This window comes from Solea senegalensis, unplaced genomic scaffold (assembly GCF_019176455.1).
Source record: "Solea senegalensis isolate Sse05_10M unplaced genomic scaffold, IFAPA_SoseM_1 scf7180000014519, whole genome shotgun sequence".
In the NCBI taxonomy this organism is placed as follows: Eukaryota; Metazoa; Chordata; class Actinopteri; order Pleuronectiformes; family Soleidae; genus Solea; species Solea senegalensis.
The window spans coordinates 14,733-34,922 of record NW_025321068.1 but is presented as its reverse complement, the minus strand read 5'-3'; the positions used below and the strand labels follow the sequence as shown (position 1 = coordinate 34,922).

Genomic DNA, 20,190 nt, shown 5'->3' with positions numbered 1-20,190 from the left:
TTGTTTAAAAATTAGACTCCCTAGAGTCTAGGTAGAAAATGTTTGAAGATACTTTCTGACACCAAGAGAATAAATATGGATTATGTTCATAATCTGGGAGACTTTATGTTAAACCGGGGGATTAAATACATTCCACTTCGTTCAGATATGTAAATTGGAATAAGCAAGAAGAAATAAAGGGCATTTCCAACTATTTCTGTAATTCACACAGATGAATACATTTCACAAAATGCTAAATAAGGACCATAGACTGTGCTCGACAACCAAATAATGCAGGAAACAGACGCACACTTTATCAACTTACCAAACTGCCACCTGAACATGCAAGTGAGGCAATAAAACATCCTCACAGAAACACAGAATAGCACTCACCAGTGATCGTAGATTAAAAAAAAACACAGGTACACAGACTTCCTGTCCTGCTCTCACTTCCTTCTTCATTAAACGGAAAGTTGTGCACAAGAAAGTCAGAATACAAGCTGTTAAGTGAAACCATGTTTTCATTTAGACTTGTATATATACACACACATATATATATATATATATATATATATATACATATATATATATATATATATATATATATATATATATATATACATATATACATATATATATATATATATATATATATATATATATATATATATATATTTGATGTTAGGAATAAACAACTAACATAAACTCAGTGATTTATCAAATGTTAACGTGATGAGAACTGTGAGATTCACAGAACACAGGTCATGTATACATTGAAATGGAACAATGTCTACATGCAGTATATATATGTGTGTATATATACTGCATGTAGATATTGTTATATATGACATATATATGTATGTATGTATATATACACGTGTGTGTGTGAAACACAAGGTGATGTGTTTCTATCAAATATGGTTAATTGTAATGACATTTAACATGATTTCATAATGACTGTTATTGCACTAGCATCATAGGATCACATTTACTATAAACAACTATCTCAATTGAGATTATCAGCTCTTTTAGAGAAAGTGTGTGGCTCTTAAAAGAGCCGTTGTTGTTGTTGTTGTTGTTGTGAGATCTAAGCTCGCTCCCCGCGGATACGCCGGGCCAGCTGGATGTCTTTGGGCATGATGGTGACTCTCTTGGCGTGGATGGCGCAGAGGTTGGTGTCCTCGAAGAGACCGACCAGGTAGGCCTCGCTGGACTCCTGCAGGGCCATGACGGCGGAGCTCTGGAAGCGCAGGTCGGTCTTGAAGTCCTGCGCGATCTCGCGCACCAGGCGCTGGAAGGGCAGCTTGCGGATGAGCAGCTCCGTGGACTTCTGGTAGCGGCGGATCTCGCGCAGGGCCACGGTGCCGGGCCTGTAGCGGTGAGGCTTCTTGACGCCGCCGGTGGCCGGGGCGCTCTTGCGGGCAGCCTTGGTGGCGAGCTGCTTCCTCGGGGCTTTGCCTCCGGTGGATTTACGGGCGGTTTGTTTGGTTCTGGCCATTTTAGACTGAGACGCGTCACTTGACAAGAAAGACAAATGTAGTGGGTAGGAAAGGAAGCGCGCTTCTTTTATAGCGTTGGAGCGGCCGTGAGGGCGGTGACGCTGCTTCAGTCCTCCGGCTCCTGGTTGGTCAGCGGCTCTTCCTGGAGCTCAGCGCCGCCCAGAGGCGCGAGCCTCTTTGTGAAGCTCCGCTGCTCATTGGACAAAAGAGTTTTGAAAATGTCCGCCAAAAGTTCCGGGAGGAGCCGCGTTTTCCAGCGAGATAAAACGGAGACTTTGCTGAGTGAGAGTCACAGTTTGTCTGACACTTGAAATCAAACAACAACGACATTATGTCTGGAAGAGGTAAAACCAGTGCCGGCAAAGCCAGAGCCAAGGCAAAGACCCGCTCCTCCAGGGCCGGGCTCCAGTTCCCCGTGGGCCGTGTCCACAGGCTGTTGAGGAAGGGCAACTACGCCCAGCGTGTGGGCGCCGGCGCCCCCGTCTACCTGGCGGCCGTGCTCGAGTACCTGACCGCTGAGATCCTGGAGCTGGCCGGAAACGCCGCCCGCGACAACAAGAAGACCCGCATCATCCCGCGCCACCTGCAGCTGGCTGTCCGCAACGACGAGGAGCTCAACAAGCTGCTGGGCGGAGTCACCATCGCTCAGGGCGGAGTCCTGCCCAACATTCAGGCTGTTCTCCTGCCCAAGAAGACCGAGAAGGCCGCGTCCAAGAAGTGAACGCGGACCCTTCAACACAACAACGGCTCTTTTAAGAGCCACACACTTTCTCTGAGACTATTTAAAACCTCTTCTATAGCACATACTAAGTTTTTGTCATAATACATACTTACAGTTTAGGTTATAATCTAAGTAACCTCTTAGATATGTAATATATAAAAACAATATATAACCATGTTCTACTTGTACACACAAGCTTTTTAACATCAGAATACATGTCGTTTTCCTTCTCTAACAGCAGCTTGGATCTATGGTGGTTCTTTGCTGCCATCTCCTGGACTTAAAAAATCCTACACTAACACTAACAAAAAAAGAAAAAAGAAATAATAATAATAAAAAACAAATAATTAACAACAAATAATAAATATTATTAATTCATTTTTATTCACTGATATACTGTATGCTAATCATCAAAAATGTTGTAAAATAGAAAATGTTGGTGTCACAAAACTCTCTCTCTATATAAATAATGACAACATTAAGTACTTTTATGATGATTAAAAAAACAATTCCATTGAATATTAACCATGAATAGGATTTTTGGTCTCGTTGCTATGCTTTGTATTTTGGTTTAAATTTCAAAGTTCACATTTCCAACTGTTTTTGTAGGTGGTTTCTAAACAAAGGTAACTTATCATTATAATTACAATATAATACATCAAATATTAAAATAATGTCAGGCCAGAAAAGACAAAAAATCTGCTATGAATCAGGGTTTCTGATTAATTTAGGATAAAAAAGAAAACATTTGAGAATGTCAGTGTCTTTCAGAGAGTATATTTTTAATGTATGTACACATATATAATGTATAAAATTAGATATATCTGTAAAAGATCAGAACATGTTAGAATGTCCATCAGTGGTTCTCTCTGGTTTCCTGTCTCCTCCCCCTCAGAGGTAACCTCCCCCCTGAGAGTGCCATCCCATACGTTGGCAACAAGATGAACTACGGCAGTGGCGTTCGCATCAAAGGCTTCACTGAGGGAATGTGGGAGATCCAGAACATGCTGGGAGTCGGGAGTAAACTCAAAGTCAGTGTCTCTTCGCCCTCTAATGACCTTGACCCTGATATGTGTGGATTTATTTTGATTTTATGGCTGTGGAATTGTCAAAACAAAATGTAAATGACAGGAAGTTAGCTCAAATGTTTGTGCAGTTTTTATTTGTTCAACAACCGTTGTCCCTCTGTTGTTCACGCAGTTACTGGGTGGAGTGGCTCAGTGGTTAAGACCGGTACCCTGTGTGTAAAAGACATCATTGTGAGTCGCTTTGGATAAAAGCGTCCGCTAAATGACATGTAATGTTAAGTTACCGGTTTTGTACAAACCTATTATTGTTTTGGCGTTGGTTTTTCAATTTTAAAAAAATCCATAAAATATTTTTTGAATTGTTTTATTAAAATATGTCTTAAAAAACATTACTACAAACGAATATTGCATTATTTTATTTTGATGTCCTCGCTCTCTCTCTCTCTGTGTGGGCGGAGCTACAGAAACACGGAGGTGTGTGTGTGTGTGTGTGTGTGTGTGTGTAACGTCGACGTTTTTTTCCTCCTCCTCACGGAAGCGACGCAGAAAAGCCACTGACGGACACAGACGGAATAAAACGAACACGGACCGGGAAAAAGACAAACGAACCGGCGGAGGAGGCACAGTCGGCGGGACAGACCGACGGAGGGACGCGCACAGACGAACATGGGACTGAACTGAGCTTGTCCTCCTGGTAACAGCAGCAGAACCGCAGCAGAACCTGCGGACCGGAGTGAGGACAGGCGCAGGACACGAACATGGCCCACGTAGGCAACGGAGAGACGGGAGAGGAGGAGGTGAACACACACACACACACACACACACACACACGCGCGCGGTATTACAATGGTGTCATATAGAAAACGAACATCGTGTATTTAACCGTGTATTGACTTTAGTGACGTCAGGTTCTTTGATAATATCGTACAAATATGATTTTTTTGTGTGTTTGTTTCTCTATTGTAGACTCAAACACAAACATCGTACAATTTCATACACTGTGGGTTTTAGCGATGGCTTTTCAACGTAAAACTGCACTACGTAACTTTTGAATATGAACAAATTCAACGCGTTACGCAGGTTTTCTTTTCCAGCAACTGCCTTATTTCGTTATTTCGGGACGAGTTTAAAAATTCCCCCTCCAATTTTTTGCTGGTTCCCATTCAATGTGAACGAGAAGTGTTTCAGCCAATGCCAACGCGGCGGTAAGGGCGTCCTCGGAAAGTTCCAACTGCAAACGGAACGCGCCATAGCTATTTATGTAGGACACACAAAAACTGTCAATGGCCGATGACAGATGACGTAGCGTATGAGCTAATTACATTACATTACATTACATGTCATTTAGCAGACGCTTTTATCCAAAGCGACTTACAATTGAATTGAGTACAATCAGCTAGGGGTGGAATCGAACTTGCGACCATTGCGATTATGATGTCTTTCGCACACAGGTCTTAACCACTGCGCCACTCCACCCCTAGCTAATGCTAATGTTTGCGCAGTGTGATTTGATTAGCTACATGGTAAGAGTTACTAATGCTGCTGAAGTGATAAAGATGTTTGATGACACACTGAAGCTGTCAATCTTGTCTGACAGCTCCATTTGGACACGACGTAGCATATGAGCTAATGCTGTGATTTGACTAGCCGACGATGGCCGTAAAGACGTCCTCGGGAAAACTCCGAGTTCCAACTATAAATGGAACGCAAATCAGTAAAAAAAAAAAAAATCATTTATTTTTCTCCCGTCACGTGTTTTTACGATTGCGTCTTGCCTTGACTCCGCCCACTCAACCTCTCCCACGGGAAGCTGTAAATGTTCAGCGCAGGTGAGCTGGTGATCATCGTGTTTGATGTATCTGTGGAGTATAATCAGATTTAAGGGTGTGTGTGTGTGTGTGTGTGTGTGTGTGTGTGTGTGTGTGGACAGGCACTTATGTAAATGACAGATCTGATTTCAGCCACAGGCTGTTTTTTTTTTCCCGTTCAGCAGAACAAACTGGAGAGAACACGAGTCTGAAACCTTTAAATCTGAAGGTCAACATGAACGTGATGGACGTGCGTTCACGTCGTTACGTTGAGCAGAGCTGAGTTTACAGCTCAGTAAATATGACACAGTTATATTTTAACCTCGGTGTTTCTCGTAAAGCCTGATGTTCCACCCTGGTTCTTGTTGTTTGGTCAGGGAGTGTCACCATGACAACTCTTCTCAGGAACAGGCCTGGATTAAAGGAGTTTCTGAAGGTGATTGTGGGAGGTTCTTGAGGTTCCTTGAGGTTCCTCCATAGGTTCTTCGGATTTTCTACTTTAAGCATTTAAGCTGGAGATGGAGAAAAGGTAAAAACCCACTCACTCTCCCACACCAAACCCCATAGAGAAAATCAGTGATTTCAGCTTAAGAACATTTGAACAAAATAAGACATTTGAACTCAGTGATGGAGGCAGCAGTGGATCAACAGCTCCTGTGTGCTGGGATGTTAAAATCCCTGATTTTCTCCATGGGGTTTGGTGTGGGAGAGTGAGTGGTTCACACACTTCAGCGTCCCGTTGGAAAAGTCTGAGATAAAGACGCGAACGGACGTAGATTTTTAGCACTCGTACGACACGTCGCTCTAAAGATACAAGCACGAGGTCGTCTCCTTGTCCCGGACTCACAAACGCCTCGTCTGTGATTCTCGTTGATTCACGATAATTTCATTACCCCAGGAATTCAGCTCGTCGACGTAAAGACAGTCGTTATTGTTATTTGTTGTGGTCAGCAACAAATAACAATAACTTTATGTGTCGTCTGTTCCGCTGACACACACACACACACACACACAGCCCTGTCATCGTGTCGGACGTGAAGGATAAAGAACGCTGGTTTTCTCAGGTATGAATGGAATGTAAAGATATTTACTGAAAATCTTATCGTCGAGCTGATAATGATGAACAATATTTAACCACTTCATTGTTCTGATGATCAGACGCAGACTCAGGAAACTTCACACGAGCCTTTTTCAAACCAACATCGCAAACTTTTCATTGTGGTTTTTACGACAAAATTTTTTTTTCTTAAATTGTGGTTGAAGAAAAGTTAATCATGGCCCCCAAAGAAACCCACAGTAAATTATGTTTAAGCAACATATTTTATAATTTTACGAAATTTTTTGCAGCGCAAGTTAAGTTTATAACATAACAACAAAATGAAATTTCTATTTTACTTTTTTTAAAGATAATTCACATGGCAAATCTACGTGAAACTAAGAATATCGCAACTCAAATTACAATCACAGTTTCTGTCGGGAAAACAATTTTTGTTGTTGTAAATTGGGAACATTTTTGTTAAAAAAGTGCCACAAGGTGGAGATACAGTTTTGGCGACCTTTGTTTTGTTTTTTTTCACAAAAAAAATTCGTTTTTTTTCCTCACGTTCGCGATTACACCAAATCTGTAAAATTCACCTTCACTGAACTACTATGTTCGATAGAATCGCACGTAGTCTGATTCTTCGGAAGTTTGTGAGAATATTTTTTATGTTTTTCCGATTTTTCTAGGAAAATTCTATCGTATTTTCTTGCGATTTTTTTAAGGCTTTTTTCCTCGCGAGTTTTTCAGATTTAATTTTTTGTGTTTGACTGGAAACACGACACTGCGTGTGTGTGTGGGGGTTCTGACTAATTCATGCTGTCACAAGAGAAGCTCCTGTGTCTGTGTGAAACTTCACCCACTCGTGTTTATTTGTTTTGTTTTTTTAAACTTGCCGACGACGAACTCTCAAACTAAAGATAAATAAAAACTTCATGTTTTTGTTTTTACGCTAAAAATTGAGAAAAACACAATTTTTTTGTTGAAACTGGTGTGAAATTAGTTTCTAATCAATTATGGACATATTTTACCGTAATCTCATATTTTATAAACACCAGATTACAGATTAATTTAGAAAATATGTCAATTCTGAGGTGAAAGTTTGTGTTTGTGTTCATGAGCTGGAGCTGCTGGTTAAACTGCACTCATTTATAACCACACACACACACACACTCAGCAGGAGATCAGCGTGTTTGTGAATGAGTGAGAGAGAGAGCATGTGTTTGTGTGGGAGAGAGAGAGAGAGTGAGATGAAGGTGTGAATGGAGGACAGGAGTGTGTGAGCGGCTGTTAGCATGGAGCAGCTCGTGAAACTTTATTGATATGTGCGATAATGTCGTAAACTGTCTCGTCCTCACGACTGACGCATGTAATCTCACATCAGGTGTGTGTGTGTGTCTGTGTGACCAGTGTGTGTGTGTGTGTGTGTGTGTGTGAGAGAGACCAGTGTGCGTGTGTGTGTGTGTGTGTGTGTGTGTGTGTGTGTGTGAGAGACCTGTGTGTGTGTGTGTGTGTGTGTGTGTGTGTGTCTGTGGGACCAGTGTGTGTGTGTGTGTGTGTGTGTGTGTGTGTGTGAGAGAGAGACCAGTGTGTGTGTGTGTGTGTGTGTGTGTGTGTGAGTGTGAGTGTGAGAGCCACCCATGCGTGTGTGTGTGTGTGTGTGTGTGTGTGTGTGTGAGAGACCTGTGTGTGTGTGTGTCTGTGGGACCAGTGTGTGTGTGTGTGTGTGTGTGTGTGTGTGTGTGTGTGTGTGTGTTTGCAGCTGTACGTGATTATGTAATGAGCCACTGCTATTATTAGCCTTCTACTGAGGTTCCAGAGACTGTGTGTGTGCGCGTTTCTGTGTGTGTGTGTGTGTGTGTGTGTGTGTGTGTGTGTGTGTAAGCAGTGCTGTTGCCTCCAAGTTCACATGCAAAAATAGAAAATGTTTGTGGTGTTTGGGGAATGTGTGTGTGTGTGACTGTGACCAGTGTGTGTGTGTGTGTGTTTGACTGTGGCCTGTGTGTGTGTGTGTGTGTGTTTGACTGTGGCCTGTGTGTGTGTGTGTGTATATTTCTGTCTCTCTATTCGTGTTGGCTAGCAGGACGTTTCACTGTGGGCGTGGCTATGGCCTTGACTAGATTGTGACGAATGAGCAACAAACGCGCAAAGAAAGTAACACAAAAACACAGTTTTGAACCTTTTTCCTTCTGAATACTTTTTTTTTTTTAAATTTAGTAGCGTAAACAATGTTTTTGTAATGTGCCAAAATTCAGCAGCAGCCAATCAGAGGCCTGATCATATTGATGATGATATTAACGATGTAACCAGACTGTTTCTGTGTTTCTAGGACTGCTTTGAAGACGCTTACGACCGCATACCAGCGTGAGTCTGCACACACACACACACATTTGTTACTATCTTTTTCAATATAACTTCCTGTTTTTGTTTTTTTAATGTTTCTTCTTTTACTTGGCCCCCCCTCCCCTCCCCCCAGGGCGTGTCACATGGACCTGCACACGGCCATCCAGGAAACTCAGTGTGCTCTCAACCTCGTCCTCAACAACAAGTTCTCTGAAGCCCTGGACCTCCTCAAACCATGGTAACCACGGCAACGCCTCAATGTTAACGCCGTCCTCAAAGGGGGGGGGCATAAAAAATATCCCATACAGTGATTGTGACGAGTATTTGTCCAAGAAAAAACAGAAACAGTGTGACTTACTACTGCGCGTGTGTGTGTGTGTGTGTGTGTGTGTGTGTTGTCGTGGTGTGTGTGTGTTGTGCAGGTGGAAGGACAGCATGTACCACGCCCTGGGTTACAGCAGCATCCTGGTGATGCAGGCGGCCATGACGTTCGAGCACAGGGACATCCAGACTGCCATGGCGACCATCAAGGAGGCGCTGCAGACCTGTCAGAGGTGAGGCGCCGCGTCGTGGCTCCGCCCCCCGCCCCTGTATTAATGGGATTTGTATTCGTCACCGAACGTTTCACTTCCCGCAGGTTCAGGAAGAAGAACTCGGTGGTGGGATCTCTGTCCAGTCTGATCAACAAACAGTCTAACCTGCAGGAAGGTACGCGACACACTCAAGCCCCGCCCCCCCACCCCCACCCCTTGCTTTGATTGACAGGTGAGTGGGCGTCATGTGACCGATGTGTTTGTGTTCACAGAGGAGATGCACGCAGAGATCTGCTACGCCGAGTGTCTCCTGCAGAAAGCCACGCTCACCTTCGTCCAGGTACCACTTCACTTTAGCTGCATCAATATATCCGTTTAATATTATAGAACATTTTCATTTTTGTTTGAACGTCTGCTACAACTTATTTTTACTGTCAATAACAACATGTATATGAACATCATTTCCTGTCATTTTCACACCTATCTTTTTACATGTAGTAACTTCCTATTACTTGAGAAAGTTGACACCTCTCTCTATATATATATATATATATACATATATATGTGCATATGTTATTATATATAGATTAATAAAGTTCTATCTAATCTAATCTGGGTCTGACTCCAGTGAAATTCACTTTGTCTTTTTTAGTTTTTACTGAAACAAAATGAAAAGTCAAACCAAAATCCAGGAAAACTAAAATGATTTTTATTATTATTTTTGTTTTGTTTCCAGGATGAAAACATGATCAGTTTCATCAAAGGAGGCATCAAGATCCGAACCAGCTACCAGATCTACAAGTGAGCCACTGATCCTGGTCCAAAACAATCCACATAAACATTCATTTAAAGGTTTTGGGGTTTTTTAAAAACCATTTAATATCTGTTTGACAGAGATTGTCAGAATGTGCTGAATGTCACTCAGGACCTGGCGGGCCAGTCTGATTCGTTCAGACAGTACGAGGGCGGAGTCAAACTTGGCATCGGCTCCTTCAACTTGGTGAGTTTTCTTTGATTTATCTCAAAGATAACGTGATAGCTTTACATATAATCTTTTATAACGGCGTCTTCTCTTTCATCAGAGGCTTTTAAAGTAGTTGTTGATGTCATTTCAAGTCGGTTTAATTCATATTTGGTGTAAAACCAAGCGTTTGTCACGTTGATCATAATTAGTCGTGTGTCATCGGCGTACTGGCGAATCACAGCTCTACAGTCTCAGATTCTGTGTGAGCAGTTTAAAGAGTATTTTCACGTTAATCTGAGACGTTTGTCTCCGTGTGTCTCCTCAGATGTTGTCTCTGCTGCCTCAGAGGATTTTGAGGCTACTCGAATTCATCGGATTCTCCGGAAACCGGGTTAGTTTTACGAAGAAAAATCACCGTTTTCTTTCACAGTTTTGACGACTGACCCAATGAACGCTTGTTTCCAGCCAAATGTGACAATAATATAATGCAGAGTTTTAAGTGTGAGTGTCCTGAAGGACGTCCTCACGGCTGTGGTCTGTCCCCGCAGGACTTTGGTCTGTCTCAGTTGAGAGAAGGCTCGTCCAGTCACAGTTTGAGATCCATCCTCTCCGCGCTGACTCTGCTTTTCTACCACACTTATGTTTCACTGATTCTCGGTGAGAAAACAGACATTTCATCACCGGAATCCTCTCAAGTGTGTTTTCAAGTGTTTTCAATAATGCTTATGTTGTGTTTGATAAGGAACTGGCGAGGGAAACCTGGTGGAAGCTGAAGCTCTGCTGGAGCCGTATCAACACAAATACCCCAAAGTACGACGAGTCTACACTCGATTAACCAAAATCGCGAGTGTGTTTTAATATGAACTCTCCTTTCAGGGCTCCATTATCCTCTTTTACTCTGCGCGCATCGCCACGCTGCGAGGAGACTTCGAGAAGGTCTGAGACATATTCACACATTTCACCACATTACTTAATGCCATTACAAAATTTGACTTGGTTAAAAAAATTTTTCCCCTGAAAATTTGACCAAATTTTTGACCAAATGACCATGTCTTTACTTTACTTTGGGCCTTTTTTAACCAACATTTGGCAACATGACTCATTGTCCTTTCAGTCTGAAAAAAATTGACCACCTCCAAAAATGCTTTTTATTTTTTCAGTTTTGAACCAAATGTTTTCTTACTTTACAGAAATATCTTTATTCAACCAAAGTTTGACTACATTACTTAACGTCCTCTTGGTTTCTCAAAATGTTACCATCTTATCTTTACTTTCAAGAAAGGTCATTTTTAAAAAAGTGTTTTGGCTACATTACTTAACATCCTTACTTAACGTCCTTACTTCCCTTCAAATGTCTTTTATTTTCTCAAAAATCTGAACACTTTTCTATAATTTTCTAAATTTCTTCAATTTTCCAAACCTTTAAAATAGAATTTGAAGAAAAATTTGAGCGACATATAAGACAAATCTGTTTGTAAACACAGCGTTGTGTGTTGGGTCTCAGGCTCGGTGCAGGTACGAGGAGTGCATCAGCAGCCAGCAGGAGTGGAAGCAGATCCACCATCTGTGTTACTGGGAGCTGATGTGGGCTCATACGTACCAGCAGGAGTGGCAGCAGGCGTATTGCTACGCCGACCTGCTGTGCAAGGAGAGCCGCTGGTCCAAGGTGAACCTTAATCCCCGAATTACTGTGTCGCAGCGTGTGTTGCGTGTTGTTCTGTCACGTCTGCAGAGTCAGTGTCGTGGTTCAATGTCGACCTGGACTCCTCAGAATCAGGAGGCTACCAAAACTGTAAGGGGAGCTGTGTCGACTTAAAGGCGAAAAAAGACTGAACGGCGTCAGTTAAATCCTCACAAATCAGAGCAATTCTGCCATTACAAGTGGATTTAAATGTTGTTTTTGTTTGTTTGTTTTTCTTCTTCCAGGCCATATATGTTTTCCAGAAGGCCGCCATCCTCAGTATGATGTCAGAGGACGAAGTCAGGAGGACGGGGGAGGACATCGTCGCGCTCTTCAGGTCAGTCGGCGGCCGCGCTTTTACGCTAAAAAAATAAATGTAACGAGAAGCAGTGATATTCATTTTGTGTGTCTGCGCGTGTGTCTGCGCGTGTGCAGACAGGTGGAAGGCCTGAAACAGCGTTTGGCGGGAAAGTCGATCCCGACAGAGAAATTTGCAGTGAGGAAGTCACGTCGCTACAAAGCTGCTAACCTCGTGCCCCTGGTCATCCCTGCACTGGTACACACACACACACACACACACACACACGACTAAAATACCATTTATTTTTTGTCTTATTTTAGTCGTCTGAGATTTGAGTTTCAGTGTAGTTTTAGTCGACTAAAATGTAATTTGTTTACCTTTTTCTTATTAAATGTTTGTCTATTAAGGTTATTATTAATATTATTATTATTGCAGATACTCACTCTCGACCCTTTCGTGGCCAAAAATGTGCACGCACAAAATCTGCAATAAAATCCCCATACAGCTTTTTGAGTGATCTTTTTTTTGCTGGAATCCCTTTATCAGCTGATTTTACCCTTTAAATGCCAGTTTAATTATTTGAATTATTAATAATTTATTTAAAAAATGAGGTGTCATTGTGGCCAACAATGCCTCCACTGAAAAAAACACAGGGAAATGTGGGTTTAATATCATAAGGGTTAAACATATAAGTTGAAATATTTTCTCTTTAACAGGAAATGATGTATGTGTGGAACGGTTTCACCATCGTGGGGAAGAGAGCGGATTGTACCGAGGCTCTGCTGGTCACCATCGAGGCGGCCGAGGAGCAGCTACGCAACAACGCCAGTGAGTTTGAAATCATTTCAAATCCCAATTCCTGCTGCTGAGTCATGAAACCAGAGCTAAGTGTTCTGGGAGATAAGGCTTTTATATTTGTAAAAAGGCGACGTAAACACACAAGATTTACCCTTTTGAAGCATCTTTGTGAGGGTGTGACATACCGTTGTAATCATGAAGACTGAAATTAAATCAAATCTGAAGTCATTTTATTTTTAAAACTGAATCAATTCATAATCTTTGACGATATGAATCATGATTTTTAGCGTCTCGCTAACTCCCAGTCGTGTCCTTCAGACCCGTCCGAGTTTCATCCAGACGACAGTTGTCTGGTCCAGATGTTGAAGGGTCTGTGTCTGAAACACCTGGGCAGGTTACTGCAGGCTGAGCTGTGCTTCACACAGGTGCTGTCCAGGTAAAACACACACACACACACACACACAGTCAGTGTTTATCTGCTGAAAGTGTAACGGCGGTGAGATAAATTCCTCACGTGTGTGTGTGTGTGTTGCAGTGAGAGTCGGATCAGATACGATCACTACTTGATTCCCTTCACTTTCTATGAGTTGGGTTTGTTGTACAAACAACAGGGAGACTTCGCCAAGGCTGCTGTCTTCATCGAGAACGCCAAGTAAGTCAATAAATCTTTAACCCAAAAACTAGAAAACATTTACCAAAAATACTGAATTTCTAAGTTAACATCAGTGTTCCTATACACAGTGTAATCACATTTGAGATTTTCTCATCAGTCACATATAAAACACAAGCCAAATGTCTTTACATGTATTAAAATGTTCTTTTTTGCCAGTGTGGTATGAGCAAATTTAGCTAAAAAAAATAGAAAAACTGACAAAAATTGTCCAAATTTTACTTCATATTAATGTTCCTCTACTTAGTGAAGCTCATTTTTATTAACTTCTGCATTACAAAAACTTTATTTAATCTGTATTCTTTGAAGAGAAAACTAAATCTGCCAGTGGGATATAAGGTAATTGTGCTTGTCTCTTTCAGACTGTAATGTTCCTCAAATACAGGACAAAATGTAACAAAAAAAAAACATACTTTTTACCTAAAGAAATGTGTTTCTGTGCATTAGAATTCACACAATTTTTGTTAGGGAAAAAAAGAAAAACGTTTCCGTGCTAAGTGTTTTAAAGTTGTTTTCTGCATCAGGACGAACTACAAAGATTACTCCATGGAGTCCAGACTGCACTTTAGGATCCACGCGGCTCTCAACAGCCTCAAAGGGTCACCCGTCGGCACGCCGTGATCCTCCGCTGGAAACACCCACGCAAGGATTCACGCCGCCGCCTGCTGTCGTTGCCTAGTAAACAAAGACACCAAAGGTGTGTCGGGATTTTTCTGTTCACTCTGTTTTTCCTTCACAAGCTTTATCTTATTTAATCTTATTGTCTGTGTATTTATTTTGTGAGTCGCTTATACGTGTGTGTGTGTGTGTGTGTGTGTGTTATTGTTTGAACACATGCACGATATGAACTCTTTTCTTTACTTTATTTCTTGATGATATCATTATGCATCATCACGCCACGCAAAACACAGCCTTCTCACCAACTGTGGCTTATACACACACACACACACACACACACACACACACTCCAGACATGGCAATATATGCACACTGACAACACACACACACACACACACATGAATGGCTGTAAATGCACACATTTATCAGCAATATAAAAGAAGAAGTTCTGTAAATGACTAACACTCGAAGCCGTACTTCCTTATTTCTCGCAGGCAGAGTTGTTAAATGAAAACGCTCGCGCTCATCGCGACAAATGTCACAACCACGGGAATTTTGAAGAAAAAAAAAACCAAACAAAATCCTGTCAGATAATTTAAATTTGGTCTGAAGACAAGTTTGATCTGTGTCGCTGCTAGCATGACTACAGTTTTTGCTGTAGCCTATTTTATTAGCACCTACTAGCACATCATTACAACAATAACTGCTACAAACATAATTAACTTAAACTAAACTTCACTAACTGCTACCATCATAGCTATGTCGTAACTACATTTCAGCTCCTAGCATATATATATTAGCTCTTAATTGTTTACGTTAACTATTCCAGCATAACCACCACAAACATTGCTAACATGTTAAAACCTACTAGCATAACTTCACCATTAGCTATTAGCTCTTATAACTGCTACCATGATAGGAACATAACTGCAATTAAAGCTACAAGCATAAATATATTAGCTCTTACAGTAACTGCTAGCATAACGACAGCAACTAACTGAGACAAGCGGTACCATAAAATTTGCTACTAACATACTGTACGTTAGAACCGACTAACGTAACGTCACTAACTGCACCAGCATAAACACATTAGTTCCTTCTAGCATAGCTGTTAGCGCTTACTGGCACATCCACTCTGCTGCTAACATCATTATTTTTAAATACTACTAGCACAACTTTACCAATTGCTGACATCGTAAAAATCACCACCACTAGCCAGAGAACATTAACTGCCAGCATAACCACAACAACTAACTTCAGTTATCATAAACTACGAAATTATATGATACTGCTAATATGTAAGCTCCTACTAGCATTAATTACTGCATAACTACATTAGCGCAGCCTAGTATTGCAAGTTAATATTATGATTTCCTGCTACAAAGGAATGTGGTTGTTGATGAAGTTGAAGCAGCTCCACCTCTGAGAAATAGTCGCATGCTTAAAACGTACACTCGGCCCACGTTCACTCAAACATCGGAAAACGACTGAAACTGCGCGCCTCAAGCGTCTTTGCTAACGTTGTTACTGTTTGTAAGCAGGCGAGCCAAGGAAGACAACGACTACGTCTAATAAATATTATACGCAGCAGAAATACTGATGAAGAACGTCTATTTATGTTGTGACTATTTAAAAAAACAAGCACAATCTATGATTCACTCCCCGCTAATTCTGCGTTCCATTTACGTCGGAAGTCGGAGCTGGGAGTGAATTTCCACAGAGAAGTCTACATGCGGCAACGTGTCTACGAATAAAAACTTAATGGTACTGTGGGGTTGAGTTCCTTCCTGACCTCGGAAATTCCGAGTTCTGACTACAAATGGAACGCACCATTAACCCGGCATGTTTTTGTAGTTTGATATTATTTATTGCAATGAAGTTGTTTTTTTTTGATGAGATATTTATAGAGATTTTTATGAGTGCCGTAAATATATAATAATCGTGCAACTTACAGTTAATTAAAGAGTTATAAAATGATCGAACAACGGAAAACAACGCGTAAACGTCGCCTTTTCTTCCATGTTTGAGTTTGAATAAAACAGCCTTACGATTCCAGTGATGAATGTATCAACTGAAAGACCAAATTATACGTGTTGAGGGTTTTTTTTGGTTTGTTTTTGTTTGTATTTCATACCTTTGAGTGTAACTTCCTTTTTTTTCTACGTCTTTACGTTTTAATCTGACACTTCCAAACGGTTTGATTCGCCAAATGCGATGAATTAAAATTCAGGAGTTGTTGTTTTGTTTTTTGTTCTAAAGGATTTGTCGCAATAAGCGCTACGATGCTAAATCAACTGTTAATGCTCGGTGAGACTTTAGAAAAGGAAATAAAGAACAAGAGAACAAAAAATGTAATATGTTTGATTGGTAGCTAATTAGGAAATAAAATGCTTGTGTCTCCATTAGGGGGCGTCACGATCTCGACCTTTGAAAGCATAAGTGGAATCAAAGATTTAACCCTGTCGGTGATACGCTCTGTGTTAAAGGGTTATTAACCACGCCCCCAGGGCTAAAAGAGATTGAGAATCGAATTATGACGAAAATCAACGGTGACACCTCTGGTCTCCATGTGCAATAACGAGTTGTGCCTCATGTTACAAAATGGCGCCTTCATATGGGAGCGTTTTTTTTACAACCGCTGCCATATTTTTACAACTAAAAATACAAATTATAAACTTAATATTCAGCAAAATGAAAAGAGTTTTGACTTAACTTTACTTGCAGTGTCCTCAATGCAACTTTAGGGAGCAGTCCTAATGATCTCATCTCGTCAAATATCGCAAACATGACGTGTTTGCGATATTTGATATATTTAATATTAATAACTTATGAAGCGTACAAATGGCCAAGATGGACCCCAAATTCAAAATGGCCGTCTTCCTGTTGAGCCGAAGCTGTCCCGATTGACCGCCAAGTTTTGTGAAACATCATTTTTTTCGCTCGCTCCATTTACGTTTCACCTTAGGGGGGCGCTGGTGCAACGCACAGGTTCGAGTGTTATGGCGATCCCGCATTTTCTCCACACCTGACCTCCATGCAAAGTTTTTATGTGCGTTAAGCCGCTCAAAAATGAATGTTAATAATAATAGGAACGTGTCAGTAACGCGATGTTTTTGTTATATATTTGTTATATAAATATTTCCAAATAGATTTTTGTGCTAATATTTTAGCATGTGTCAGTTTTTACCGTTACTGTAAAACGTCACATTTTGTCGCATGCTGCAATGCACCTGGAGACGACACGTTTATAAATGAACTAACTTATAACTTTAACTAAGAAATTGTTTCTGTTGAAGCTTTTCTTAAACTGCAGCTATAAATAAACTTTACTTTGCATGTTTTTTTTTGACTGTACGTTGTCTGGTACGAGGTGCGAGGTGCAATAAAAAAAAATTCATTTATTTTAAAGTCACTTTTGATGTCGTTAAATGTTCATTTCCTCAGACGTCTCAACTTAATTGTTTTAGTTTTCAAATGAGCACAAAAAATGTAAATGTTTGGATAGTTCGATCTGAATGTTCCAGAGTGAAATGTATAACACGAGACATTCCACTTATATAAAAACTTAAAGAGTTTTTTCTAATGATAATAAAAAATATACATTTTGAGAAATTCCTCAATATATTATTCGTCCATGTATATTATATATATTACATAAAACTATTGAGCTCATTGTTTCTGACATTTTGAAAAAATCTAAAGAAGAAATTTTTTGAAATACCCAAACAAGCTTTTTTTCCTTTTTTATTATAACAAATATGTAAAATGTGACGTTAACCAAACAACTTAATTTTGCGTAAACTTAAATAATAGTTTACTTACAAAACCCATAATTTAATGAATATTTTTAAGTTGCTGACAAAATCAGTTGGTTAGCAATGTCAAAGCTAACTACTAAAATGCTCTTTTCTTTTGTAGCTTACCCAAATCAAAATTTGTTTACTTAAAAAAACAAACACATTTAATCTATGTTTTTCAGTTTGAACAAAATCACTTTAATTTAGCTTAGTGTTAGCGATGTATTAAATGTTATTTTAGCTGAAATCTTTCCTTTGCCTGAACAAACAAGCTAACTGCTAAAGACATCTCTGACATTTGAGGAAGTATAACTTTTCTTTTAAATAAAAACAGCTCCTTTTTTGACTGAATGTGAAACGTGTGCAATACATCTTGATTTTAAAAGCCATAATTATTTAGTTCATTGTCCTCAAGGTCATGTGATCGTCTCTTCCTGCCTCTATGATGTGTCCGTTAGCTTCTTTTAGTTCAAGCTAGTTTTACTGGGGTTTTTCGTCACGTTGTCGTGGTTTTACATTTTCTGTCGTTCGTAAAAAGGGCAAAGTCATAACTTCTTTCTTTCGGGAGCCGAAGCTTTGTTCGAACGCAAACCTCCGATCTTCCATTTACACGTTCACCTCCAGCTAGCTTAGACACGGCTAACGCTGTACGACAATAACACTCCGACAAAAAAAATGTTTTGTTGTGAAATAAAGTTGTGTTTTTTTCTCCGCATGTTTCCCAACTGGCAACTTTGATCTTTACTTTATTGTTTAGTTTAATCTGATCTTTGCTTTTATTGAATTCTCATTTATTATTGATGTGAAGATAATCTGAAGTTTCTCCAACCAAATAAATGAATCGACTTCATCTTTGACTCTCCTCGCTCTGCTTTTCTGCTTCTGTCGTTAATTCATTGTTCATTATTCTGTTGTTTACGTGAATTTAAGGAAAAATACACCCATTCAGCACAAAAACAGTTGGAAAAGTAAGATTTTACAGTTTTTCATCTTTGTGAATATTATGAATGAAATAGACAAAAAGAAGTTTGTTGAATGCAACTTTTAGCTCTGCAGAACTTATTATACTTAAAAAATGAAAATGTCTTTAAAAAAATGTTTATTTAAAAATAATGTTGCAAATTCACAAATTACATATTTTGTTATTTTGCTTAATTAAAAAAATACAATAAACAAAAAATCTGTGTTTCTGTGATACATATATACATATTATTTAGAATTAAGTACTAGATTTTTTTTAAATTTATTTCTCCATGTTTTTATTTGTGCAATTATTTATTAGAATAATGCTGAAAATTCAACATTGTTCATGTTATTGATATATGGATGTGATTACACTTTCTGACCACTAGAGGGCAGCATATAATAAACTCTTGTGTGTGGCGTTTAACCCACAGCATCATCAGGTTTATGTTGTTTCTGGTGATTGACAAGCAAAACTCTTGTGTGTTTTAAAATTTTTACGTGAATTTATCTGTAAGATTATCAGCAATAAAGTTGAGACGCCTTTTATCGTGTCAGAATATACATGACAACAAAAAACTGCATACATACAGTGTTTTCTGGATGTGTTCCAGTAAAGTGAAATTGAAATAATGATCCTCTATTGTCGTTATAGCATTGCTAAAACAACAAATCTAATGGTGGCCTAAAACCTTTGCACAATACTGTATATCCTGAGTTTTTGTTATTTTTGATATTATTACGATGTATTTTAGTGTTTTCATTGTCAACATGTCCAGTCACGCACAGACACACACACACACACACACACACACACTCATGTTGACTGAATGTTTGTTTACTGGATGTTGCATTCATGGTCACGTGAACGTGTGGGGAAACCCAGTTTCCAGTCATATGAGACGAGAACAGTGTTTTGTTTTGTTTGTGACATCATGAGTTTTCATGTTTCAGTGATTTTCCCAGTTTGGTTATTTTCCCATTTTATTTCCAAATAATACCGATATCGAGTGTCCCCGAACCTGGTCTGAGTCAGAGTTTCATGTTAAGTACATATTGATTCTGAAATTGTCTTTTATTGATACACAGTCGATCATTAACGTGTCTGTCCGAGGGTCATGCGGTGATGCTGTGCTCTTTCCCACAATTCATTGCTCTTAAATGTGACCGGACAAGTCCAAAAACATTTGACTGTAATTGACAAACGTCCCCATGAACTGAGACACTGGGACATTGATTTATCAGCTGCGTAACAAGGACCCTTCAGTGGACAAAAGTGCACCACAGAGATGCCCACATGACCCCCGTGTGTGTGTGTGTGTGTGTGTGTGTGTTAACTGAAATCACTGTCATTTCCTGACATATTTTCTGCCGACTCATCAGGTCACACTGATGAGACAAGTTAATGATTGACAGATTGATTGATTGATGACATCAGAGGGGACGGA

General features: G+C 39.9%; 3 protein-coding genes across 3 annotated transcripts; 2 read left to right on the top strand and 1 right to left on the bottom strand.

Annotated features, from left to right (window-relative positions):
* Positions 1-849: 849 nt before the first annotated feature.
* Positions 850-1,499, bottom strand: LOC122761293 (histone H3). The gene has a single exon (XM_044016469.1). The coding sequence runs from the start codon at positions 1,475-1,477 to the stop codon at positions 1,067-1,069; it is 411 nt and encodes a 136-aa protein (XP_043872404.1). The 5' UTR covers positions 1,478-1,499; the 3' UTR covers positions 850-1,066.
* A 278-nt stretch (positions 1,500-1,777) lies between these two features.
* Positions 1,778-2,441, top strand: LOC122761294 (histone H2A-like). The gene has a single exon (XM_044016470.1). It carries the CDS (start codon positions 1,810-1,812, stop codon positions 2,197-2,199), a length of 390 nt encoding a protein of 129 aa, XP_043872405.1. The 5' UTR covers positions 1,778-1,809; the 3' UTR covers positions 2,200-2,441.
* A 1,306-nt stretch (positions 2,442-3,747) lies between these two features.
* Positions 3,748-18,629, top strand: LOC122761301 (tetratricopeptide repeat protein 39B). The gene is made up of 19 exons (XM_044016478.1): positions 3,748-4,024; positions 8,404-8,438; positions 8,551-8,655; positions 8,840-8,971; positions 9,055-9,125; positions 9,223-9,290; positions 9,687-9,751; positions 9,845-9,950; positions 10,240-10,305; positions 10,463-10,571; positions 10,657-10,724; positions 10,791-10,850; positions 11,419-11,580; positions 11,841-11,932; positions 12,031-12,151; positions 12,613-12,724; positions 13,013-13,130; positions 13,230-13,346; positions 13,889-18,629. The coding sequence occupies exons 1-19, from the start codon at positions 3,986-3,988 to the stop codon at positions 13,983-13,985; spliced, it is 1,743 nt and encodes a 580-aa protein (XP_043872413.1). The 5' UTR covers positions 3,748-3,985; the 3' UTR covers positions 13,986-18,629.
* Positions 18,630-20,190: the final 1,561 nt, after the last annotated feature.